The sequence below is a fragment of the Archocentrus centrarchus genome, unplaced genomic scaffold (assembly GCF_007364275.1).
Source record: "Archocentrus centrarchus isolate MPI-CPG fArcCen1 unplaced genomic scaffold, fArcCen1 scaffold_24_ctg1, whole genome shotgun sequence".
Lineage (NCBI taxonomy): Eukaryota > Metazoa > Chordata > Actinopteri > Cichliformes > Cichlidae > Archocentrus > Archocentrus centrarchus.
In genome coordinates, this window is record NW_022060254.1 from 7,122,496 (window position 1) to 7,150,283 (window position 27,788).

At 42.5% G+C, this 27,788-nt stretch overlaps 1 protein-coding gene across 1 annotated transcript; it reads right to left on the minus strand.

Moving 5' to 3' along the window:
• Positions 1-46: 46 nt before the first annotated feature.
• Positions 47-27,788, minus strand: LOC115775665 (uncharacterized). The gene is made up of 7 exons (XM_030723137.1): positions 27,577-27,788; positions 13,642-13,974; positions 13,457-13,555; positions 12,493-12,816; positions 9,342-9,674; positions 244-561; positions 47-147 (listed from the first exon to the last, which is right to left on the minus strand). The coding sequence occupies exons 1-7, from the start codon at positions 27,611-27,613 to the stop codon at positions 47-49; spliced, it is 1,545 nt and encodes a 514-aa protein (XP_030578997.1). The 5' UTR covers positions 27,614-27,788.

The window sequence follows — 27,788 nt, forward strand, 5'->3', positions numbered from 1 at the left end:
AACAACAACATCACACTGACTCCACTCTGACATCACTGATCAATAATCAAAGAACAAACAGATCAAACTGATCGATCAGAGGAGTCGGATCAATGGCGCTCCTTCTGTTCCTGATGATCCCTGTTTGATCCCGGACCTGAACTCTCCCTGCAGAGGAGACACAAGACAGTCAGACACACACACACACACACACACACACACACACACACACACACACACACACACACACACACACACACCTACCTTTGACTTTGAGCAGCACTCTCTTACATCTGATGATCGTCCCATAGACTCCACATCTGTATTCTCCACTGTCTCTCTCTGTGGGCTGTTTCAGGGTCAGACTCAGGTCTCCAGTTTTCAGCAGGTCTTCATTCATCTTCGTTCGGTCTCTGTAATCCTGGTGCTGTTCTTCAGGCTGATCAGAGCCATTCTCATACACGTGGACCTTGCTATGATCACTGTACTGCCACACCACTTTAACATCTCCAGGCAGGTTTTCTGTGGTTTTGAAGGGCAGCTGGACAGACTCCGCCCCCTCCTCCTCATCCACCTGAAAAACTGAGAGGAAACAAACACAACATGAGCTGTACAGACAGCAGCAGGTTTTCAGTTGTAGAGGAAGCTGAAGGAAGAAGCAGATGAGAGCAGAAGATAACAGGACAGAGATCTAGAAAGTCAAAGCAGCTTTTGAAGCTGTTGGAGGTGATCAGAGTCTGATGGAGCTGAGAGGTTTTGTCCATGTGCTGCTTCACAGTAACATCTGTCAGTGTGGAGCTGCTGCTGCTTTTCTTTGTGGATCTAAAAAGGAGCATTGAAGAGAAGATGAGTTCAGGCCAGTGGGGGCCTGGTGCTTGCCAGAAGAATGACTGTCTTCTGATAACACTTGCGTTGGAATAGAGCCTGATTTGGTTACACTCACCCCTGATGACCTCTTCAGGTATGGATACCACCTAACAATACTGCTTCAATTAATAGGAACAGTGCCACCTCTCCAAGAAAGAGACAGTGTTTTCCCTAATATAGATTTTCTTAGCAGTGTTCAGCACATCAGGACACATATACACTATACAGACAAACGAAATTACGCTCACTAACACCAGCTCCACTGAATTACTTCCCTGCACAATTTCAAAAACAGCAAAGGTATTGGATTATTACATTTAAATGTTTCTTACCAAAACTGGATTATCTGCACATAATGGTGCATGAATGCTGCCTGGACATTTTTATCCTTCCTGAAACCCGGCCAATCGATAATGTCTCAGATTTGGACATAACTTTGAATCGCTGTAACGTTTTTGAAACTGACAGGAAAACCAAGAGAGATGGAGCACCAATCTATATAAAAGAGTCTTTTCAGGTTTCCTTAGTCACTGTAGCAGGTCTACCAAAAAATACTGAATACATTGTTACTGCTGTCAGACTTGGAGGTAATGATCACTTTACTGTAATTGCATTTTATCACTTTTAAAGTTTTTAATTAACATTTTTTAGCTCATCTGAAATTTGAAAAATTACAATCCAGATGAAGCTTTTAATCTTCTCTGAACATTCTTCTATGCAGCAGTATGTTGGAGCAGCAGCTTATCTACAGCTGAGAGGAAGAGGATAGACAAGCTCATCAGGAAAGCCAGCTCTGTCCTAGGATGTCCTCTCGACTCAGTGCAGGTGGTGGGAGACAGAAGGACTCTGACCAAAATAACATCACTGATGGACAAAGTCTCCCACCCCATGCATGAAACTGTTGCTGAGCTGGAGAGCTCCTTCAGTGACAGACTGCTGCATCCTAAATGCACAAAGGAGCGTTACCGCAGATCCTTCCTCCCAGCAGCTGTAAGACTTTATAACCATCACTGCTCCCAACAAAAACCACAATAGCCTACACAATGTAGGATAATATATAATATACTGTAAATAGTCCGGCCTGTTAAGGTTCAACACACAGGCACATCATGTACATTGTATATAGTGTTATTATTATTAGTATTAAGGTTAATCTTGTTTGTTGATTTTATATATATTCTTTTCTTAATAGTGTAAATTTTTATATCTTTATTTATATTTATAATAACTGCGGCTGCTGTTACACCCAAATTTCCCCTCTGTGGGACAATAAAGGCTGTTTCTTCTTCTTCTTCTTTAACTAAACTTGATAAGCATTCAGCCTACAAACTTTTTAAAATAAAACTATGTTTCAACCCTTGGCTTTTTTTTTTTTTAAAGCCTGTCATGTCTGGCACTGTTTGCAAGCAGAATTGTGATCTGAATGCATTGTTGTGCCAAACATATTCCTTAGCTTTCCTTAACCTCCTCCTTGAATCACCACCTTAAGGTGGCGGAGGCATTGTTGTGTCCCTGGAGTGATCCCAGGAGCTATGTTCCCTGGGGGCTTTCCCCCCCTTGTAGGGTATCCCATGGAAAATTGGTCCTGATTGGGGGCAAAGAGTGATTCCAATGACCCCCACACAGCAAGGGAACCGTTTACCCTGCCTGAGATAGAGTTACCAGGGCCCCACCCTTGAGACAAGCCTGGTGAGGGAGCTCAAGGGAGAGGGTGTGGTGGCTGGGCAGACCTGACAAATGTATAGTCAGGGTGCACTGGGAACGCCTGGCAGAGGCCCCAGTCTGCAAGATCTTCAATTCTCACCTCTGGCAAAACTTTGACAATGTTCGCCTTGCGACGGCTGTTTAGTTTTAGTGTTGTATAAATAAAATTGAATTGAACTGAATTCAGAGGGAGGCTGAGAACATTGAGTCTGAATGGATCATGTTCCAGACCTCCATTGTTGAGGCTGATGCTCAGAACTGCAGATGCAATGTGGTTGGTGCTTGTTGTGGTGGTAATCCCCGAATCAGAAGATGGTTACCAGAGCTGAAGGGAGCCATCAAGCTGAAGGAGGAGTCCCATCAGGCTAGGTTAGTCTGTGGGACTCCAGAGGAAGCTGACAGGTACCTGCAGGTCAAGCAGAAAGTGGTAGCTGAAGCAAAAATATGGGTGTGGGAGGAGGTTGGTGAGGCTTTTGGATGATCTTGAAGTGATTCTGGCAAACAGTCAAGTGACTCAGGACAGGAGCGCGTGCTCTACTCACATTCCCAATGGGTGGGGTGCTGCTGACTTAAACTGAGGTCATATTTGGGTGGTTGAAGGAATACTTTGAGGACCGCCTTATATAGTCTGGGAACAACTCGCCCATCATTGAGATGGTTAACTACCAAGTCCAACACTGAGTTTGCAAAGTTACACACCAATTCAATATTAATTTTAGTGACCTCCGGGTGTCATTACTGCCGACGTGAATAACGATCTTACCAAATCTACGATTAGCCTTAGCCAGCAGTTTCAAATTTCCATGAATGTCGCCTGCTCTGACCCCTGGAATTCATTTGACTATGGTCGCTGGTGTCGCTAGCGTCACGTTTCTGAAAAAATTACAACGGTCCAGCCTAGAAGGAATAAATGCATAAATTATCTGTCCAGCCTCCGTCTGGACGATGGTAGCTTAGCCACTGCTAGCTCCCCCGCCAGCAAATCCCGAGCTTGAATATCTGCACTTGTCACAGTTTTCTAGTTTTTTTCTGACGGAGCCTAGTTCCTAGCCTGTTACTCTTATCATGGCGTCACCATGGCATCACGCAGAATAAATCAACATATTGATTTATTCTGCCTTACAGAAACCTGGTTACAGCAGGATGAATATGTTAGTTTAAATGAATCAACACCCCCGAGTCACAGTAACTGTCAGAATGCTCGAAGCACAGGTCGAGGAGGAGGAGTAGCAGCAATCTTCAATTCCAGCTTATTAATTAATCAAAGACCCAGACAAAGTTTTCATTCTTTTGAAAGCCTGACTCTTAGTCTTGTCCACCCTAATTGGGAAAATCAAAAACCTGTTTTATTTGTTATTATCTATCGTCCACCTGGTCCTTACTCAGAGTTTCTGTCTGATTTCTCAGACTTTTTATCTGATTTAGTGCTCAGTTCAGATAAAATAATTATAGTGGGTGATTTTAACATCCATGTAGATGCTGAAAATGACAGCCTCAACATTTAATCTATTGTTAGATTCAATTGGCTTCTCTCAAAATATAAAGGAGCCCACCCACCACTTTAATCATACTCTGGATCTTGTCCTAACATATGGCATAAAAACTGAAGACTTAACAGTATTCCCTGAAAGCCCCCTCCTGTCTGATCATTTCTTAGTAACATTTACATTTACTTTAATGGATTACACAGCAGTGGGGAATAGGTTTTATTACAGTAGAAGTCTTTCTGAAAGTGCTGTAACTAAGTTTAAGGATCTAATTCCTTCATTATGATGCTCTTCAGTGCCAACACAGTGCAGAGCAGCTACCTAAACTCTGCTCCCAGTGAGGTCGATTATCTCGTCAATAGTTTTACATCCGCACTGCGTACGACTTTGGATACTGTGGCTCCTCTGAAAAGGAAAGCTTCAAATCAGAAGTGCCTGACTCCGTGGTAAACGCACAGCTTAAAGCAGATAACCCGTAAGCTGGAGAGGGAATGGCATCTCACTAAATTAGAAGATGCTCATTTAGCCTGGAAAGAGAGTGTTGCTCTATAAAAAAGCCCTCCGTAAAGCTAGGACATCTTACTACTCATCATTAATTGAAGAAAATAAGAACAACCCCAGGTTTGTTTTCAGCACTGTAGCCAGGCTGACAAAGAGTCAGAGCTCTGTAGAGCCGAGTATTCCTTTCACTTTAACTAGCAGTGACTTCATGGATTTCTTTACAAATAATTGTAAAGAAATTTTGAAGCCAAAATGATCCAAAATGCTGCAGCTAGAGTACTGACAGGGACTAGAAAGAGAGAGCAGATTTCTCCCATATTGGCTTCTCTTCATTGGCTCCCTGTTAAATCTAGAATAGAATTTAAAATCCTTCTCCTCACCTACAAGGTCTTGAATAATCAGGCCCCATCTTATCTCAAAGACCTTATAGTACCGAATCACGTAGGGCTGTGCAATATACTGTAATCGAATTTTTAAGAAATAGATATATTTTCATACGCGATATGAGATATCGTTTTACATCGATATAGTCTATGTGGCCTTACAATCATACTTGTAGATCCACCAGTTCACCTTTTCCTTCTCCCACTTTGTCTCTGCATAGCTTCACACTGCCGTGCCTCTCTCCCTCACAGCTTCACCCACAAATGATGCTGAAAGCAACAGCATGGCAGTGTTGCCAACTTAGCGACTTTGTCGCTAGATTTAGCAGCTTTTCAGACCCTCGTAGTGACTTCTTTTTCCAAAAAAGCGACAAGTAACAAATTTAGTGACTTTTTCTGGTGACATCAGTGACATTTGGAGAGTTTTGGAAACTTGAAATCCTCCGCTGTTGCCATGTTTTGTGTAGATACAGCCTTCATACTATGTGTGTTCATATGTTTTGGCATTGCTCGAACTCCCAAGAGTCCCTGACTGCAGGCAAGAGGGTGCAACCATACCGCAACTCCGTAGCTGAAGTTGGTTTGTACCTTAAGTCACATGACCTTAATACATAGATGCCGCGATGTGATACGACAGTGCATGTGTCTATGGATTTACTGAGCTGGCTAAAACCCTGTTGACTGAAGGACGGAGTTTTGTTCATTCAGTCTGTTTACATGTTTTGTTATTTGCACAGAGTACCAGATGCACAGGAGTACACAGGAAGAAGCACTTTGGTGAAGTCTACTTCACTGGAGACTGGCTTTTTAAAATATGAGTCAGCCTTTTGCGCTGTATCTTTTCTGTTTATATTTTAATAGCATCAGTGTTAATTTTGACAACAAATTCTGATTTAGTTTTAGTTATAGAATATTATTAATAATATTAACATTAGTGTTTCACCTGCTTCCCACACACCTGATCATTAACACCACCTCACTGAGATAATCCAGCGTTTTACAGCAGGACGCGCTCTGAAAGGTACAGGGCAGTGTTCAGGACTAAGATTATAAAGGCTGATCCACCGCGGTGTGGAGATTTGCTCTAAACACAAACTGGGAAAAACACTTTACCCTGCATGACATTAAAATGCTGACCTTTGCATGGAGATCTGGGTGACTGGTTTGCAGATGTCGTTTAAGGTTTGTCGTGTTTTTACCCGAGATAGTCGCCCCACATGGTTTACACATCGTTTTGTTTGTCACAGCATCAAAGGACAAATGTGTCCACACATCGGCTCTTCTCTTTCTCCCTGCTGACATTGTTTACATCACTTAGTTCTATCAGAAGGAACAACCAATCACAGGCTAGTTTGGTCTTCCCGGGTTTAGAGCAAATTTGCGCAACTGTGCATTTGATTGGATGTTTTCCTAACTTGTTCCTGCCTTTCACAAAATTAAATAAGTTCTGATTGGATGTCGTCCCTGCCATGCATTTTTGTCTTGTTTTCATTCGTTGATGAAAGTGTCAATTAATTTTGTCATCGTTTTTATCATTTTAGGTAGTTTTTATTTAGTTATCGTCTCATTATGAGATGAAAATTATGACAAAAATATTTTGTCAACAAAATTAACACTGAATAGCACAGCTATGAGTCTTTTGTTATGGAGGAAAAAAGCATTAATTTATTTGAGGAGCATTATTACTTAAATTTGCCAACAGTTTATTTTTGAGGAATTTCTCATGTATATCTACAGCTTAATGTTAATAAAAGTGCCCGTGTGACTTTTTTATATTACGTTATTTATGATTTTATATAAATAACATACATACATAACATAAACATGTTAACATAAGGCAAAAACTTGCCTTTTAAAACTCCAATACCCTGTCACTCACCTCGTCCAGAGGAAAGAAATAAAAAGTAAGTGCATAGCATAAACAGAAGTACTAAATGTTTGGTACGAGAGATGCATCCAAATAAATTAAATAAGGTTGCCAGATTTTCAAAAAAGTATTGAATTGTATAAGACAAAGTGTGAATTTTTCGAGCCATGCAAGCTTGCAATATTCCCGAGTTGACAAAGTTCCGGATCCAATGGAATATTAATTTTTAGAATATTGGTTAGGGAGAAACGCATATCATGCCAGAAAGGTATCACCTTTATACACAACCATATGCTGTGCAAAAAGGTCCCTATCTCAGTGCCACATCTGAAGCGCATCTCTGATAAATTGTGTTTGAATGAATGCAGTTTTTCTGGGGTTAAATATAGTTGATGTAGGAAGTTTTAATTAATCAACCTATACCGAGAATTAATGGTTGCTGACACACTCCTATATCATAAATCAGACCAGCATTGTTCATCGATTGTGACCCCGAGATCTACTTCCCATTTTAATTTTGATTTATATAGACCTGGTTTAGGGCTCTCATTCAACAAGAGGCGATACATTTTAGAAATGAATTTAGATGCATTCCCTTCACAATGCAATCTTTCAATATCATTTAACACAGGCACAATTATATCAGGACCCAAATTAGCCCTTAAAAAGGATCTTAGCTGGAGATAGCAATAAAAAGTTTGATTGGTCAAGTCATATTTCCACTTCAGGTGTTCAAATGACATAAAAAGACCTCTGCTGAAACAATCCTCTAAACACTGGACTCCTTTAGAGTACCATATGCTCAAAATCTTATTTAGGATCATAGGAATAAATTTGTTTTGTCTTAAAAGGTGTTCTAGGTGAGGGTCCCATTTTGAAGTCCAGACACTGATGCACCTCATACCAGATCTTGATCAGATGGTTCAATATAGGATTATCTGTCCTGGTGTTTACACTTCTAGAATTGTATTTGTAAAAGAAGTTGCTGTGTACTTCTTATTTTAAGAGGTGTAGTGTAATTTTTGTCCATGAGGGAGCATCTTTCCCCTCAAAAAGGGATAAAATGAATCTCATTTGAGCAGCTAGGTAGTATGTTTAAAAACTGGGTAGTAGTAGTCCCCCTAATCTGTAATCCCATGTTAATTTCTCCAAAGATACTCAGGGTGCCTTACCTTTCCATATAAATTGTCTTACATATGTATTAAGAGCTTAAAAAAAATGATTGTGTTAAGGGCATGGGCAAAGTTTGGAATGGATATTGCAGTTTTGGTTGAACAGTCATTTTAATACAGTTGTTTCTTCCAAGAAGAGGTAGATGCATCCATCTTTGTAAATCATCTTCAATCTTGCTGAGCAGTGGAATGAAATTCAATTTATACAGGTTTTTAAGGTTACTATCTACAGTTTGTCAAGCCAAAGCCACACCTCCGTGAGGGAGGACGCAACAGAGAACAGAACATACATGGGGCTTAAATACACACAGGAGGTAATAATGGGAGACAAGAAACAGCTGGGGAGCTCAGGGCACAGGTGAACAGAATCTAACGAACTAAAAAAGGGAAACAAAACTAAACACAACACATAGGGAACACTGGACTGTCAAACAAAAACAGGAAGTAAACAAACCAGACACAATGCAGACTAAAAACAAAATGAGGAATAGACTAGACCAGACACTGAAACATCAAGATGCGGGAAGGCAACAGGATACAAAACCCAGACAAAATGCAAAACCATAACAAACTGAAAACCTACATGAAAGAAAACCAAACATAATCAGAGATATAACTTAGACAGAACCAAAAGAACACAAAACACTGGGCCACCGGCCCAGGACTATGACAGTTGGTGTCCAACACACCTGAATCAAATGGCTGAATTACCTCCTCAGTATGCAGTCAAGTTCTCCAGAGTCCTGCTAATGACTTCTATATGTGATTCAGGTGTGTTGGATCAGGGACACATCTAAAACCTGCAGGACACCGGCCCTCGAGGCCTGGAGTTGCCCACCCCTGCACTAGGGACAGGGATGGGTGCTTGGTGCTCAGGCCCAGAGGTAAATGCAAAACCATAACAAACGGAAAACCTACACTAAAGAAAACCAAACATACAGAAAACCAAACATACAACCAAATGTACAGATTGATATCATCTGCAAAAAGATTAATTTTATAAACTGTCCGACCCACCTGTAAACCCTTTATATACTGATCTTGTTGAATCACTTCACCTAAGGGCTCAGTTGCTAAAACAAAGGGCCCTGAAGACAGGGGACACCTAAGGGGAATATGGATTTGTGTGACATTTGGGACACTTAACTTTGACTCATAAGTATCTTTTTGTTTATATCTTTTGGGAAGAAAAATATTGAGATATTATTTTTGGTCCATGTCGCCCAGCCCTAGTATCACCCAAACAGAGCACTTTGCTGTCAAACTGCTGAGTAAAGCTGAGTTTGAGTTAGAGTCCTGGATTTGGGTCCTGCCATGTTCTCCACACAGTATAACCACAGAAGCTCCACTCTGACCTTTGACCTGTATCTACAGCACTGACCTTTGACTTTCAGCTCCACTTGTTTCCTCATCAGGATGTTTCCCTCCCTGCTGTAGACGCTGCAGGTGTAGGTCCTTGTGTCATCATCTGTGGGGTATTTCAGGGTCAGACTGAGGTCTCCAGTTTTCAGCAAGTCTTCATTGATCTTCGTTCTGTCTCTGTAAACCCTGTGTTGTTCTTCAGGCTGATCAGAGCCGTTCTGATACAGATGGACCTTTGTGTTGTAGCTGTAATTGTCCACCCACTCCACTTTAGCATCTTCAGGCAGGTGAACTGTGGTTTTGCAGACCAGCTGGACAGACTCCACCCTTGAATCCACCTCCACCTGGGGGACTGAGAAGACAACAAGCAGAACATGAGCTTGGATGGAGACATTTGTGTTGCCTCTAACAGGCTGAATGTTACTGCTTCACTGGGAGCTCACTGTTAGATAAAAAGTGTTCAGTGTGAAGAGGAGACGCAGCAGAAAGATGAAGACTGACAGGAAGAAAGCAGTGAACAGACTGTTGGAGCTGCTGTTAGTGGGACAGGACTTTATTCAGTCTGTGAGGAGCAGATTGGACTTGATGAAGCAGAGAAACACAGTCTGAGTGTTTCTGTCACACTCACTTCATCACAGCTCAATCTGGGATCAGTTCCTGTTGGAGCCACCGATGCTGCTTGCCTAACAGGCTTTGAAAACATCAGGAACAATCAGGAACTGTTTCATGTGTGTTCTTATTACTGCAGCTCTGAAAGCTCTTGGGTGGATTTTGACGCTGATTGGGTAATCTGGGAGAGATGACTGCACAGGCACTTTTTTTTTAATCCAGCAATTGGCATAACAAAGAAATCACTCTGTGTTTGTTTATACACCACTCTGCATTTAATCATTAGTTATTCCTAATCTCTGGCAGTCAAGAGCCTGAGACTCTGCTGTGTCCCCAGCACATCGAGAAGCAGACGGTCAGCTGATCTGATTGACTGGAAGTGCAGCCGCTGAGAGAGGCAGGGCAAGGGATTTAAGGACTTAAAAAGAAATAAAAATTTTTTTAGATGAACACTAAACTGAAGAGGCAGTCAATGCAGTGTGGATAAAACAGGAGAAATTTGATCTTCCTCTCATGTTCCAGTTAATAGTTGTGTGGCAGCATTTTGCACCAGCTGAAGATGAGACAGAGAGGAGTAACACCAACATGTAAATAATTCCAGTAATCCAACTGAGTTGTGATGAGGTGAGCCCAATTAAAGGAAAACTACTTAAGGATGTTCCACATTATTAAGCAGGCCACAGGTTTCAAGCAGCATGGGAAAAAGAAAGGATCTCTCTGCTGCTGAAAAGCATCAAATAGTGCAGTGCCATGGACAAGGTATGAAAACATTAGATATTTCATGAAAACTGAAGCGTGATCATCGTACTGTGAAGAGGATAGAGGGTAGAGATGGGCTCATGTCGATAAAGGCATAATGAGGGGGGTTTCTGCTAGACAGCTGCTAAATTTTCATTACAAAGCAGCAAGCAGTTATTTGAAGCTGCTGGTGCCTCTAGAGTCCCACAAACCTCAAGTTGTAGGATCCTCCAGAGGCTTGCAGTTGTGCATCAACCAGCCCTAACCAGTGCTCACGAGCAGAAACGTTTGCAGTGGGCCCAGACATACATGAAGACTGATTTTCAAACAGTCTTGTTCACTGACGAGTCCCGTGCAACCCTGGATGGTCCAGATGGATGGAGTAGTGGATGTTTGGTGGATGGCTACCACGTCCCACAAGGCATCAGCGAACAGGTGGTGGAGCCATGTTTTGGGCCGGAATCATGGGGAGGGACCAGAAGGTGTGAAAATGACCTCAGCAAAGTATATAGACTTTCTGACTGATCATTTTCAAGAACCTCGCCTTCCATAGCAAAATCATCTTCATGCATGACAATGCACCATCTCATGCTGCAAGGAATACCTCAGTGTCATTGGCTGCTATGGACATAACAGGAGATAAACTCATGGTGTGGCCACCTTCCCCCCCCCTGACCTCAACCCTAATGAGAACCTTTGGAGTATCCTCAAACAAAAGATCTGAGGATGGGATGCAGTTCACATCAAAGCAGCAGCTCTGGGGGACTCCAAAAAGAACTCCAAAAACTCACAAATTCAACGATGCAAGAATTGCAAAGGTGATATCAAAGAAGAGTCTTATGTGAACATGCAACTTGGTCTGTTAAGATGTTTCTGATTGAAATAGCTTTTGATTTTAGTAACTGTGACCACTTAATGCTGCAAATTCAGGATATGACCATTTGCAGTTCTTTACAACCTATAAAAGGTTTTGAAACTCTGTTGTGCATAATAATTTGGAACATGGTGTAATGTCTTACTATAGAACTGTGAATATAGTTGGAAATTAATCATTCGCTCAGCTGTATTCCTCCATGTTGAAATGTATACTTGTTTTAACAGCTTATTTTGAATTAAAGATGCATTAAATAGACCACAAAAAGCAGCGAAAGTTCGGCTCCATTATAACAGCTGCTTTTCCACAGCTGTGCTTCGCATTGTCATGGTTGCTAGGTGACATGAGCTACGCTGCGGTGAGGGGAGTGATGCAGATATGAAGGCTAGACCGTCCATTTTCACAGCCGCTCACTTCTGGCCTTTGCGATCATTGTGGGCTGCGAAGGACCGAGTCCCTGAATTTGGACACAGCTATAGACTTCACCCACACTGAAGTGGTCTTCAATTGCAATGGAAACAAATTATGACCGTGGTGAGTCGTATCACACAGAGGGTACTACTGGAAATGGGGCAGTGTAGCCTGAGGCTTAACACCCAGCATGTCTTCCTCCAACCTTCTTTCAAGCTGCTCAGACCAGACTGAGTGGGAAAATCTGTCATAGGGCGAGATGCAGGGTACACCTGAACAGGTCAGCAGCCTGTCACAGGGCTAACACAGAGAGACAGACAACCATTCACACTCACACTTATGGGCAACTTAGAGTGACCAGTAACCTAACACCAGTAACTGCAGGTCTTTGGACTGTGGGAGGGGAAAAAAAACATTTTCACAGTGGGCCAGTGATTCTGTCCTCATCTGTACTTACTGATAATTAACATGACTTAGCTTAGTTTGTGTTTTAGCCACATGCTAAACAAATACATTTTTGGGAACTAGAAGAGGTTACCTCTAACAGTGAGCAACACTTGTTTCTTCTTCAGGATGTTTCCTGCCCTGCTGATTGTGCAGGTGCAGGTGGAGTTGTCTTCATCTGTGGGGTATTTCAGGGTCAGACTGAGGTCTCCAGTTTTCAGCAGGTTTCTCTTCATCTTGGTTCGGCCTCTGTAAACCTTGTCCTGTTCTCCAGGCTGGTCAGAGCCGCTCTGATACACGTGGACCTTCCTGTTCTTTCTGTCCGTCCACTCCACTTTAGCGTCTTTGAGCTGCCAAACCATGGCTTTGCAGGGCAGCTGGACAGACTCCACCCATGAGTCCACCTCCACCTCGTAAACTGAGAAGACAAAAAAGTGCAACATGATGACATCATCAGCAGTAGGTCTGATGGTCACATGACCTCCCTGTCCCCTCCTCCTAGTCTCAGATTGTGTGTCAGTTTGTTCCTGATGTGTTCCTGACTCGTTCTTTGGTAACTAGTCACAGCGTCCTGTAAAGAGCTGCAGACATGTTGATGAAGAGCAGAAGAACAGACACACTGAGCCTCCACAGTCGGCCACGTCTCACACACATCAGCACAGGAACCATGAAGATCTCATGTGTCTGCTCTGAACATCTGAAGCTCTCCACCACATGACTGAGCACAACTCAAGGAGGAACATTTACTGAAGCTGCTGCAACACTTCCTGTCAGCACATGTTTCCATGGCAGCCTGCTGTTTACCACCACAGAAGAAGAACAGCTGTGTGTCAGATCAGCGCAGTGAAGCACACACAGTGTTTAGTAAAGTCATGTTGTGGAGCTGTTTCACTGATCAGTGACTGAGTCTGAGGGAGGAAGTTTCTCTTCAGATCTCTGTATCAGCTGTTTGAACTCTGAACTCTTTCAGCTTCTGGAACAAGTTTGTGTGAGAGACAGACCCCAGAGGACACCTGCTAACCATCGGCATTATGGGTAATTTAGGAGGAGAGACTCACCTGACATGAAGTACTGCCGAAAATACAACGAAAGACCTCCAGAAACCAGAAGAAGAACCAGGAGAACCAGGAGAGCTTTCACCCAGGATGGAAATGGTTCTGTAAAGAGGCACAAGAAACAACATGACCTTTGAACTCTGACCTAAATCTACAGCACTGACCTCTGTCCTTTAGCCACATCTGACCTTTGACATGCAGCACAACTTTCTGTCTCAGGATGTCTTTGTCCCTGTAGATGGTGCAGATGTATCCTCCGGTGTCTCTCTGTGTGGGCTGTTTCAGGGTCAGACTGAGGTCTCCAGTTCTCAGCAGGTCTTCATTCATCTTTGTGCGGCCACAGTAAAGATCATCTTGATTCTTAAGGTGGTCACTTCTATTTGAATACTCATGGACCACCATGAGTCCTCGGTCAGAGCGAGTCCACTCCACCCTGGTGTCCTCGGGCAGGTCAGGTGTTGTTTTGCAGGGCAGGATGACAGACTCTGAGCCTTCCTCCACCTTCACCTCCACCTGCTGGTCTGAGAGGACAATAAACCACAATATGAGCTGTAGAAGCAGCAGCAGTCACACTGATGGGAACTGGAGCCCAGCTGAGGATCTACTCTCCTGACCTCTGACCTCTGACCCTGTCCTGTAACCAGTAATCAGATACGATAATATTCTCAGGATCTTTTTGTTTGAATGGTAACTAAACTGGCAACTCCAAAAATGGTGGGTACTCTGAACTGTCATTTGGCACATAAGCGCAAAAAACAGTCAGGACCCGATCCCCGGCCCAAAGGTGCAGGGAAGCAACCCTCTCATCTACCGGTGAAAACTCCAGCATACAGACAGCAAGCTGAGGGGATACAAGACTACCCTCCCCAGTTCAACGCCTCTCACTGAGGGCAACTCCAGACTGGAACAGAGTCCAGCCCCTCTCCAAGCGGCTGGTTCCAGAGCCCAGGCCATGCATTGAGGTGAGCCCAACTATATCTAGCTGGTATCTCTCAACCTCATGCACTAGCTCAGGCTCCTTCCCCACCAGAAAGGGGACATTCCATGTTCCAATATCCAGCCTCGACAGCCAGGGATCGGTCTGCCAGGAAGACCCTACCAGGGGGACAAGCCCCCAGACAACATAGCTCCTGGGATCACTGGGACACAAATATCCCTCCACCATGGCAAGGTGGTGATTCATGGAGGAGTGCAGCTTGCGGCCATACCACCCTGAACACGACCAAACCAAAGCATGGTCTGTTATTCATTTCAAATGATTCAGTGACTGTGGTTATCAACTAGCCTCAGTAAACTATGCTGCTGAGTTTACAGTAAATGATGGAGAATGGGAGTCTTTCTGGTCTTTGCTTTATTTTTTAAATACTGCCTTTAAAGATGTTCTGCTCCTATGAAGAGTTTACTGTGAAACAGTCTGCCTTAATAATGAGCAGCACTGAAATCTAATATTCATACTGCACTAAATGAACTCTCATGGTGTACCATCACATATTCTCTTCTCTACATGTTCATTTCAGTCTTCATTGACCAGTACAGGTCTCCTCTGTGTCTTTACATGTTGACCGAGTGTTAGATGGCTAATCTGGAAACCTGGACCCCTCAAAGCCGACTACGAAGACTACATGAATCACCCCCTGAAAGTCTACTAGAAGATGCAAATGAAGCACTACGGACACTGAAACCAATCAGTTCTTTTCCATGGAAAAAATGATTAGAGGCTACAATTAAGGCAGGACGGAGGGAAGTCAGCCAGCTGTCAGAGTTCCAAAAAGGTGTAATAAAGAAAGGGGGTGCCTAAGAAGTACAACAGGCTGTCCATACCTGAGGCCTTACAAGCAAAGAATCACAGCCTTGGCTAACCGGCTGAAGAGGTATACCAGAGAGATAGAAGCCAGGAGAATAAACCAGATGTTCTCCACTGAACCATCCAAGGTATACTCTCAGTGGCAGGTGAACAATATGAGAACCACACCCCCACCAAGGCTGGAGACGGAGCAAAACTGGAAAAGCATATGGGAGAAAGATGCAACACACAACACCAATGCTCATTGGCTTGTGCAGGGGTGGCCAACTCCAGGCCCTGATCCAACAAACCTGAGTCAAATGGCTCTTCAGTATGCAGTCAAGTTCTCCAGAGTCCTGCTAATGACTTCTATATGTGATTCAGGTGTGTTGGATCAGGGACACATCTAAAACCTGCAGGTTTTAGATGTGTGTTCTGTTCTAAACAGAACACAGCAAGCCCCCTGAACAGGCAAGAAAAGTCAAGAAAGAGTCTCGCATATAAAGAGCTGGACAGCACCAGGCCCTGATATGATTCACACCTACTGGCTAAAGAAGCCAGCTGTACTCCATGAGCACCTGGCAGCACAAATGAACCAGCTGCCAGAGGCTAAGACACACCCAAAATGGCTGACTGAAGGCCGGGGTCCTGATCCCCATCCAACTACCGGCCCATAACCTGCCTCAGTACAACATGGAAACTCCTGTCAGGCATCATAGCAGCTAAGATGAGCAGGCACGTTGCTCAATACATGAGTGGGGCCCAAAAAGTAATTGGCAGAAATACCAGGGGAGCAAAACACCAGCTACTGGTAGATAGAGCAGTCACTCGAGACTGTAAGACCAGATTGACTAACCTGTTCACTGCCTGGATTGATTACAAGAAAGCCTATGACTCGATGCCATACACATGGATCCTGGAATGCTTAGAACTATACAAGGTCAGGGGGTGCAAGATGTAGGACGTGTTTGGCGTGGGCTCTGAGGGAATGTGCCGATAAACTATTCTTTACTACTTTTTTCCCACAAACTGTATGCCAAACTGTCTTGCCTGACTTGCTTTTAGTTTCTGACCATTGTTGGAGTTGTGTATAAACTAATGGCGAATCTACGACCAAAGGGTGAGTCTGCTAAACCAAGCTGTAGTAGACCTCAGGCCCGGACCTCAAGCCCAGAGTCCCCTAAAAAGTTGGACCCTAGTTGCTGAGCAGTATCAAGGCAATGATGGACGACCTGAGATTTTTACCAAGTTTGAAACGGTAATATCAGAATCTGTCAAGAAGGAAATGGCAACTGTTATTAAAACACTGGAAGATAAAGTCGCCCAACAAAATGATGTCGTTGGTGACCTAGAGCACTCAGCTACTGAACATAGCGACCAGCTGGCTAGCTTATGGGCTAACGATGCTAAGCTATCTGCTATGGCGGACACTTTGAACAAGAAATACGAAGATTTGGAAGGACGCTCGAGGTGCAATAACATCTGCTTAGTGGGACTGCCTGAGGGCGCCGAAGGTTCGCGACCAATAGTCTATGTCTCTGAACTTTTGAAAGATCTGCTGGGGCTGGACGAGATGACAGGGCCCACCACATGCCACGAGCAAAACCTAAGGAGAGGGAACCCCCACGGCCAATGATAATTAAACTTATGCTTTTTCATGTTAAAAATACCATTTTATGACAGGCCGCTCAGGATTCCCCCTGTCATGCAATTGCAAAAGAATCCATCTCTCAGGACTTTTCACCCTCTGTGGCCAAGCAGATAGCGGCTTTTGTGCTGGTGAAGAAAGAGCTTTGTTTATGCGGCCAAGTGAAATTCGGCCTCAGGTACCCAGCTACCCTGCACATCACCACACCTAATGGCCGGACCCACAAGTTTCAAGACCCGGACCAGGGTCTAGAGTTTGTCAACAAGAAGTTCAAGTCCATTGTTCCTCTGGATAACGGGAATAATTAAAATGGGGATTACTGAGTGTCCCTGTATCTGGTTTGTGTTTCTACCGTTCACCGTGACCTTTTCAAAATGCTCCATCATCTGAGAGACGAGCGGCCGGGCCGTTTGTTTGTTTACATTTGTTTACGTCTTGGACTCTTTATGCTCTTGCATGACTAATCGGTGCCCTGTGACGAAGACGCAGATGCAGTTTTTCCTTTTCTTACGCTTATAAAATGTAACTTTAATATGTGCTTTTGTATGTATATATAATTGTTTTGTGTCGAGGGCATATGTTACACTTTTTCTTTTTGCTCTGGTTGTTCATTGGTTTGTACACCATTCTCACAATTTGGGTACATTTCTCTATTTTTTTAGTTTGTATATTTCATACTGTCAGCTATTCGGCACACCCCTCTAGGCTCTGGAGTTGTGCGTTTGTACTGTAGGGGATAGTCGTACCTTTAAGGCTTAGGAGGTAGCACGCATCAGTATGGATGCTTCTGCTAGATTGGAATGGGTGGGAGTTGGGGGGGTTGTAGTAGATTGGGAGGGGCGGTGGGGTCTGTTTGTGTTTTTGAAGGGAAGGGTTGCGGCACCTACCTTCCACATCTACTCAATTATTGTTTATGGCTGTGATTATTCATTTTATTGTACAATTTGCTGTCATCTTACTTATCTGGTTATTTATTTTAATTTCTGATATCTATCGGTTGCTTATTGATATGGCTGCTTTGTGATGGCTCATTCTAAAGTTTCCCCACCCTTTATGGGTGGCAATATTAAATTTATTAGTTTGAATTGTAAGGGTCTTAACAATCCAATCAAACGTAGTAAGGTTCTGCATTATTTACATCAACATGAGGCACATAATTTATCTACAGGAAACACACCTTAAGAACACAGATAACATGAAACTGAAAAATAGCTGGGCTGGGAAGATATATCTTTCCTCTTTCTCCAGTAAATCAAGAGGAGTGGCCATCATTTTACATAGAGATATTCCATTTATTCATATTAAAACAATTTCTGATTCAACTGGCAGGTTTTTAATGATTTTGGGAAGCATATATGATGTGAAGTTGGCACTGATTAACATATACGCACCCAACTGGGATGATGACTTCTTTTTTAAGCTGATATTTTCTATGCTACCTGATCTCCCTGAATACTGTTGGATCAAAGGAGGGGACTTCAATTGCTGTCTGAACCCTCGTTAGGATCGATCCTCTTCTGTCCCTGCCCCAAAATCAAAATCCGCTATAACCATCACTGCATTTATGGAATGATTCAGTGTTGCTGACCCATGGCACTTCTCTAATCCAGGTAAGAGAATGTACTCCTTTTTTACTTCAGTCCCACTATACCTATACCCATATTGACTTTTTCTTAGTGGACAATAAGTTGCTCACGCTTACTTCTGATTGCAGATATGACCCAATAGTTGTTTCGGACCATGCTTCTGTATCAATAAAGATTTATTTTCAGAAATGTATCTGCCCAAGGTTTCCATGTCGGTTAGACACACACTCACTGCTTGACAGTGATTTTGTTAACTTTATCTCAAAACAAGTTGACTTTTTTACCCAAACACAATCGTAGAGGTATCGGCCTCGGTGCTGTGGGAGACCTTGAAAGCATTTATAAGACGAGAGATAATTTCTTACAAGGCTCACCAGAATAAATCCAGTCGAGAAAAGATAAACTTTCTCAACATATTGCATGGTTAGATTCAGTATATGCAATTTCAAAAATCACACGATACCCTTAAAGAGCGATTGGCTTTACAAGCAGCATATGATCTCATCATGTCTCAGTACCCTACCAAGCTCCTTTTGCATTCAAGTTCCAACTTTTATGAACATGGCGATAAAAATAATAAAATTACTCGCCCATAGGCTACATCAATTATCCTTCTCTCAATCAGGCACACGTTTCACTGATTCTGAAAAAAGGTAAAAACTAGGGGTGGGACTCGATTAAAAACATTAATCTAATTAATTAGAAGCTTTGTAATTAATTAATCGAAATTAATCGCATTTTAATCACAATATTCAACATGATAAATATTAATTTAAGTTTGGTTGATGAATGAATCAATATACATAAGCTTAAACTTCAAAATCTTGTTTATTTTCCCACCAGTCTACTACACAGACCAACAAAGGGTGGAAGTGCTCCTGTGATAAGCAAACTCCTGAAATTAAAGTTAAGCATCATAACTGGATAGTTTTATTCAACATTAATGTTTCACTTAATATAGTTGGAAATTAATCAGTCGCTCAGCTGTATTCTTGATGTTCAAATGTGTTATGCTTGTTTTAACAGCTTATTTTGAATTAAAGATTTAAAATTAAACCACAAAAAGGAGAAAAAGTTCGTTCTCTGTTTAACCAGCTGCTTTTACACAGCTGTGCTTCGCAGTGTCACGGTTGCTAGGCGACATGAGCTACGCTGAGGTGAGGGCAGGTGACGCTGATATGAAGGCTAGCCGCTCACTTCCGGCCTTTGCGGTCTTCATGGGCTGCGAAGGACCCGGTCTGCGTGGGCCGGGTCCTTCGCAGGATGTGGCCCCTGAATTTGGACACAGCTCATCACATTGTGTGTCGATATAATCTGTATGCCTGGAACTCGTGCACTGAGAAACATTCCACGGTGCAAAGTGCGATTAAAATGCGTTAAATTTTTTAATTCGTTATTTTGCCCGTAATTAATCGAAATTGATGCGTTAAAGTCCCACCCCTAGTAAAAACCCATACAGTGTAGCTCCTACCGTCCTATCAGTCTGTTGAATGTAGACTTTAAGATACTATCTAAATTGCTAGCTAGGTGCTTGGAAGCTGTCTTGCCCTCTGTCATATACTTTGATCAAACAGGATATTTTTGCAATAGACACTCTTTTTTTTAATCTTAGGCAGGTATTTAATGTTGTCTATAACCCCTCTTTGACACAGACCCCGGAAGCATTAGTGTCTTTGGACACCGAAAAGGCTTTTGACAGAGTGGAGTGGGATTATTTGTTCTTTGTTTTGAAGAAATTTGGTTTTTAGCAAAATTTTGTCTCATGGGTACAGTTGCTATATGCGTCTCCATATGCTAGCGTGAGGACAAATGGCATTAACTCAAAGTATTTCCCTTTATATCGCTCCACTAGGCAAGGTTGCCCACTGAGTCCTCCATTATTTGCCACTGTAATGGAGCCTTTATCTATTGCCTTACGATCTCACCCAAATATTCATGGAATAATCAGATACGGAGTAGAGCTAAAGGTCTCCCTGTATGCAGATGATCTCCCGTTACTGGTTTCTAACTTATCACTTTCTATTCTAACTGCCCTCTCTGTCTTGGATGCTTTTGCTTCACCTTCTGGCTTTAAGCTAAACCTTAATAAAAGTGAAATATTTCCTATTAATAAGGAAGCAAAAGAGTACCCCCTTGCAAATTTCCCTTTTAAGATCTCAAGTGCAGGTTTTGTTTACCTCGGTGCTTATTTTGCAGACAAAACTTCCTCCCCTTGTTTACTAAAATTAAATCTGACTTTGAGCGATGGTCCCTCTTAAATCTCCCTGTGGCTGCCAGGATCAATACAGTCAAAATGAATATCTTTCCACGCTTATTATATTTGTTTCAATGTATCCCAATTTTTCTCCCCTTTTCTTTTTTCCACAGAATAAATAGTTTAATTTTAAAGTTCATCTGGAATCAGAAACCCTCTCGATTGCACCTTCAGGTGTTACAGAAACCTAAGGCTTTGGGTGGAATGGCTTTACCTATTACTGGTCAAAAAATATAAGGAACTTGAATTACTGGGTCCAATACCAGGAGATGGGCTCTCCCCCATTGTGGCTCATTATAGAGGCAAGTTCAGTCCATCCAACATCATTAAAAGCTTTACTATACTCTCCTCTGCAATCTACTATTTCCAAATACACTAAAAACACAATTGTTGCCTCGTCTTAAAATTTGGTTCCAATTTAGACGCCACTTTGGCCTACAAGAACCTTCAGTCGGCGCACCACTGGCAGCTAATGATAGCTTTCCTCCCTCCTTGTGGGACAGTATTTTCTCTGTTTGGGCTGGACTTGGTATAAGAACATTCAGAGATCTGTATGTTGACTCCTCTTTGCCTCCTTCCAACAACTAATTGATATTTACAAGCTCCCCTATAGACATTTTTTCCAGGTACCTGCAGGTGCGTCATTTTGTTTATAACACATACCGAGGATCTCTCGGCTGGCCTGGGAACCCCTTGGGGTCCCTCCGGGTGAGCTGGAGGCAGTGGCTGGGGAGAGGGAAGCCTGGGCTTCTCTGCTTAGGCTCCTGCCCCCGCGACCCAGCCCAAAATAAGCAGAAGAGAATGAATGGATGGATGGGACATTCCCAGGATTTCCGGTAACCTCTAATCCCACAGAATATGAAATATTTCTGAAACCTCTCTCTTCACTAAGGGGGGCTTATTTCCTCTATTTATATGTGGATCTATAGTCTCAACTCTAGCTCCTCTAATACTCTTAAAACATTGTGGGAGGTAGACCTGGGAGAGACGATCTCAGGGAGAGTCTGGGAGGAGGTCCTAATGAGGGTTCACAGATCCTCAATCTGTGCCAGGCATAGTTTTATGCAATGTTGAATCTTACATAGAGTCCATTACACCAAGGCACGATTAGTGAAAATGTTTGATACTGTGTCCCCTTTAGGTGATCGATGCCACCAGGATACAGCAAACTACACACATATGTTCTGGAGTTGTTCTTCCTTGAACTCTTTTTGGACAGAAATTTTATAACTCTTTCTAGGGTGATTGACCGGGGCATTGCCCCAACGCCTTAGTGGCCCTCTTTGGTGGCTGGTCTTCCCCACCCAGTCTTTCTCCTATGAAGAAAAAACTATTAGCCTTTGTAACTCTGCTGGCCGGGAGGCTAATCTTACTGAATTGGAAATCTCCCCAACCTCCTACCCATACAGCTTGGGTGAAGGAAGTGTTTTATTTTATTAAATTAGAAAAGATTAGGCTCTCTCGGATGGGTAATGCAGCAACCTTTGACAAGATTTGGAAACCGTTTCTGTTGTATTTTCAAAGTGGGAATTGTAAGATGACAATTGACTGAGCATCATTTTGATACGCTTTAATAGGTGGCAGCTCACATATCTATAGTTTTCCCTTTTTATTTATTCTCTGTTTTTATTATTGTTATTTCTTTATTTTTTATGCTTGTTTGTTTTGAACAAACTGGAGTCGATTAATATATTGCTCCTGTGACAGCTTTCTCCTGATAATATAATGGAATAGGTGCCAAGGGTGGGGGTGGATAGGGGTTTTGGTTACCATTGACTGTTTTCTCATATATTTGATTTTCTGTAATTTGTTATAAAATCTAATAAACAAAATAAAAAAAAAAAAAAAGAACTATACAAGACCAACAGGACCCTAAGAGCCTTCAACAACAACTCAATGGGAATGTGGAGAACAGCACTCGAGGCCAACTTCAAGCCTATAGCAAATCACCATCAAGAGCAGGATTTACCAAGGAGATGCCCTGTCCCCACTGCTGTTCTGCATAGGCCTGAATCCCCTCAGCCAGATCATCAACAAGACTGGCTACAGATACCGACTACGGAATGGAATAAACATCAGCCACCTCCTGTACATGGATGACATCAAGCTGTATGCCAAGAGTGAATGAGATATCGATTTACTGAGCCACACCACCAGGATCTACAGCAATGATACTGGAATGTCATTCGGACTGGAGAAGCGTAGTCGGATGGTAACTAAGAGAGTAAAAGTAGTCAGAACTGAGGGGATTACACTACCAGAAGGAAACATTGCAGACATTGAGGACAGCTACAAGTACCTTTGGATCCCACAGGCAAATGGGAACCACGGAGAGGCCGCTAGGAAAGCTGCAGCCTCCAAGTACCTGCAGAGAGTAAGGCAAGTCCTGAAGAGTCAGCTGAATGGGAAGAACAAGATCCGGGCTATCAACACCTATGCCCTGCCAGTTGTCAGATACCCTGCTGGGATAATAAGCTGGCCAAAGGAGGAGATAGAAGCCACTGATGTTAAGACAAGAAAGCTCCTTACCATGCATGGAGGGTTTCACCCCAAATCCAGCACTCTGAGACTATACGCCAGGGATCCACAAATCCAGGCCTTGAGGGCCGGTGTCCTGCAACTTTTAGATGTGTCTCTGCTTCAACACACCTGACTCAAATATAGAAGTCATTAGCAAGACTCCGGAGAACTCGACTGCATACTGAGGAGGTAATTCAGCCATTTGATTCAGGTGTGTTGAATCAGGGACACATCTAAATGCAGCAGGACACCGGCCCTTGAGGCCTGGATTTGAGGATCCCTAATCAGAAGGAAGGTGGCCGAGGACTAGTGAGTGTCAGAACCACTCTCCTAGATGAAACAATGAAGATCCATGAATACATCAGGAAGATGGCCACAAAGGATCATGTGCTTAGTGAGTACCTCAGGCAGCAGAAACCCGAGAAAGAAGAGGAGGAAGAACAGGAACCATTATGAAAGGACAGGTCTCTGCACGGCATGTACCACCGGCAGATAGAAGAAGTGGCTGACATAGAGAAATGCTACCAATGGCTGGACTGAGACAGCACAGAGGCACTAATCATGGCAGCACAAGAGCAAGCTCTGAGTACAAGATCAATAGAGGCTGGGGTCTACCACACCAGGGAGGACCCCCAGGTGCATCTGGTCTCAGATGCTCCTGAGACAATCCAGCACATAACAGCAGGGTGCAAGATGCTAGCAGGCAGGGCATACATGGAGCCCGATATTTTTTCTTCCCAAAATGTATAAGCAAAAAGGTACTTGAGAGTCAAAGCTACATGTCCCAATGTCACACGGGCACTTTTATCAACATTCAGCTTTAGATGTACATGTGAAATTGTTCAAAAACCAGCTATTAGCATATTTAAATAATAATGCTCCTCAAATAAATTAATGCTTTTTTCCTCCATAACAAAAGCAGCTGTGCTATTAAAATTTAAACAGAAAAGATACAGAGCAAAATAATAAAAGGCTGACTTATTCTTTAAAAAGTCATTCTGGTGAGGTCTACTTCACTGGAAAATGCTTCCTCCTGTGTGTACTCCTGTACATCTAGTACTCTGTGACAGACTGACTGAACAAAATTCTATCAGCAGGATTTTAGCCATCTCAGTAAATCCGTAGACATATGTGCTGATGTATCACAGCAACGGGTCCACCCGCTCAATGCAGTGTCTGCAAGCACAAGAAAAAGACCCACTTCCGCTATTAAGTGGCAGTGGCAGCCCCTGTCCCTGTGCTGCGTTGTGTCCTTGGGCAAGACACTTAAACTACATTGCCTAATGGTAGCGCCGGTCTCTGGCTGCAGATGCTCATCTCTGGGTGAGTGATCTTGAACGATCATTTCGTTGTGTGCCTTGTGTGCACAATGACAATGAGTTGAATCTAACATATCTAACATCTAAGGTCACGTGACTTACAATACAAACCAACTTCTGCTATGGAGTTGCGGTATGGTGGCACCCCCTTGCCTGCAGCCAGGGACTCTTGGGGGTCCGGGCGATGCCAAAGCGTACGAACTGATGCAATACGAAGGCTGTATGTACACAAAACATGGCAACAGCGGAGAATTTCAGGTTTGCAAAGGTCGGCGACGTCACCGGAATAAGTCGCTAAATTTTTCACTAGCCACTTTTTGGAAAAAATGTCGCCAGTCAGGTCTGAAAAGCCTCCTAATCTAGTGACAAAGTCACTAAGTTGCTAACACTGCCATGCAGTTACTTCCTGCGCGATTTACGGGTGAAGCGGAGAGAGGCGGGGCAGTGTGAAGTTGTGTAGAGACAAGAGAAAAGTAAACTTACAGTATGATCGTAATGCAACATAGACTTTATCGATATAAACGATATTGTCTCATCTTATATCGTGTATGATAATATATCGATATTTTTTAAAACACAATATATTGCCAAGCCCTAATTTTAGAAGCCGCCCCCCGGGATCTAGAGGTAAAGGGGAAAGACCCAGGGGACCCAGGCCATCCACAGCCAACGAGGAGCTCAGAAGACCTGAGGCCACACATCCCTATGGCACCCGCATGCACACCGCAGAGGAGGAAGGAGGGAGACCACAGACGGAGCTCCCACAGACAAAGGGCAAGAGACTCAGAGAGCCAGAGGCAATGAGCAATTTCTTTATTTTTCTTTGTTTTGTTTTATCTTTGTGTTGGGTCAACTTTGACCTGAGGGGAAATAAAAAAGTTGAGTCATCTCAAAAGTCTGAATGATAACGTTCTGTCAACTTAAGATTTTGAACTGTGTAAATGGTGTGTCACCTAAAGGGCAATGTAAAGTTCTACAGTATGTTTGCTGTGTAAACTCAAAAAAGCTGTGCAACTTATTACTGAACTTTTTCATGTTGAACCACCAATTTCTTTTAGTGGGCATACATACATACATACATACATACATACCTTTGCTTCATAAAAGGAGCATAAAATTGTAGTTATTTGCACATTATGTCAATTTAATCCCAGAATGAGCAGCTGGTTAACTATTTTTTAATAACTTTATTTAACAATCTGTACAAACACTAAGGCATATGAAATAACTTTAACAAGCAAACGTTTTTTAAGGTTCCGGAGCAGTAAGGACAAATAAAATCACAATCAACATATCTTAAAATTAACAGTAAAATTAAAGGGGTAACTTAAAAGTGTCTGGACTTTTTTTGCAAATTATATTCTTCTACAGTATTAAGCAGCTTTTTTTCCACTTGCATTTTCCATCATTTTAAGAGCTTTTATATATGAAAAAAATCCGTTAAAAATGCAGAATTTAGGGGTTACTTTTATAAAGTTGGATTTGTGTAAATATTTTTTCCCTAGAATCAGAATAATGTTCACTAAAAAGCCATCTTTTTCAGTCATCATAATAAGTCCATATAAGATATCCTTTTGACAGAATTTTTCTAGTTGAGGCACGTTTGGGTACAACTAGTCATAAATATCAAAATACAAAGATTCATTAAACATACAGTGTAAAAACAGATGGTCAGTAGATTCAAAATCATTGACACAAAATACACAACAGTTGGTTTCAAAGCCAAACGGCTGGTGCAACAAATCACTGGAAGCATAAACTTCATTCAATATCTTAAAATGAATTTCTCTGGCCTTTGGTGCAATAGGAAATTCTAAATATTTAGTTCTTCAAGTATGAATTGTGCTTTTGTGAAATATTTGAGAGACTGGGTTCTTGTAAAATTGAATAGGGTGTAAAAATATGAATAAGTTTCTGTTGTGGAGTGAGATTTCAGTGAAGTCACAGCCCCAATTAAAATTAATGGAAGCTGAGGAGAGAGACAGGAGTGGGGGCTGTTAGAGATCCTCTAATTAAACCCCAAACCAAATCAGGAATTGCTTTGGTTGTGGTTCTAAATGTCTTAGCATTATAAAAATCACTGTATTTAAGGCAAAATTCATAGCAGGATAAAATACAGCCAGTATTATCAACTAAATGAACTGGTGACCAAATGCTTTTATCCAGCATTCCTTGTTGCACAACATATTTGTCATTGCCTATCGGAGTATTATGAGGGGTAAAATTACGATTATAGAGAAGTTTCCAGTACAAAAGGACCTGCTGGTGAAAGAGAGATAATTTAATAGGCAGTCTCTGGATTAAGAAATCACATTTAGGTAAAAATGTGAAAAATTCTTAAAGATTTCTCTGGGGATGTGCTACCAAAGATTATAAGCGTTTATAAATGATTTTAGCCAGTTCATTTTCAGAGTTCCATTCATAAAAATCAAAGTCCGTGGCTTGTACGCCTCCTTCCTATTCATTGATTAATAATACTTTTTTAATATAGTGAACTAGTGGGTTAACTATGTACGGCAGGGTAAGATAGGCGCTGCAGTTTTAAGGCGCTTATGCGGATCGCAATCATATTCTGGCAGGCGACCACTTTTGGGCACAACACCAGCTGCAGCGCGATTAGCTGATCCTGGATCTTTGCTGCGCAACGGCGGACGAGGAAAGTGAAAGAAGCACTTCCAAAAAAGCAGAGCAGAACTCTCTCTAATAACAAATAGACGAAATATTCACAAGGTTTGTTTCTTGGTTTGTCGGTAGCGGCTCCTGAAAAGCACGTTTACGACACATGTTTTACTATGAAATGCCCAAAGTACCCAATCTTTGACAACCGTTTATTATTTCGAGTCCGGGTCTGTTTCGAACCATCCCTCACACTATTACAAATAGTCACACATCATTAAATCGCTATTTTCCGCCACTGCGTGAATTTAAATGGACTCAGAGGAGCGAGCTGCACCTGAGTGACGCGCAGAGGACTGAGACTGCTGCACGTTAAACAGAGTTCATCATTTCTTACCCTTCACGAGGAGCAAGAACTCCGCCAACATCTTCATCCTCCTTTAAAAAAAACACTAAAACCGGCACAAAGTCTCACACTCCATCTAAGCCATCGGACGCTCTATGCTGGCGCTTCTGAAGCGCAGGTGTTCCGACTCTGCTCCGAAGTGCGGCTCAAAAACACAGACATAAATACGTAGACGCCGCATTGAGCGCTGACTCGTACGTCAA

What these genes read in the sequence shown, in the direction of transcription:
- LOC115775665 (XM_030723137.1), bottom strand. Translation starts at nt 27,613, where the DNA reads ATGAAGATGTTGGCGGAGTTCTTGCTCCTCGTGAAGG. An exon ending in AGTTGTGCTGCATGTCAAAG is followed by an intron (nt 13,556 to 13,641) that starts GTCAGATGTGGC and finishes GCCTCTTTACAG; the next exon opens with AACCATTTCCATCCTGGGTG. An exon ending in AGTGGAGCTGAAAGTCAAAG is followed by an intron (nt 562 to 9,341) that starts GTCAGTGCTGTA and finishes GTTTCCTCTCAG; the next exon opens with TTTTTCAGGTGGATGAGGAG.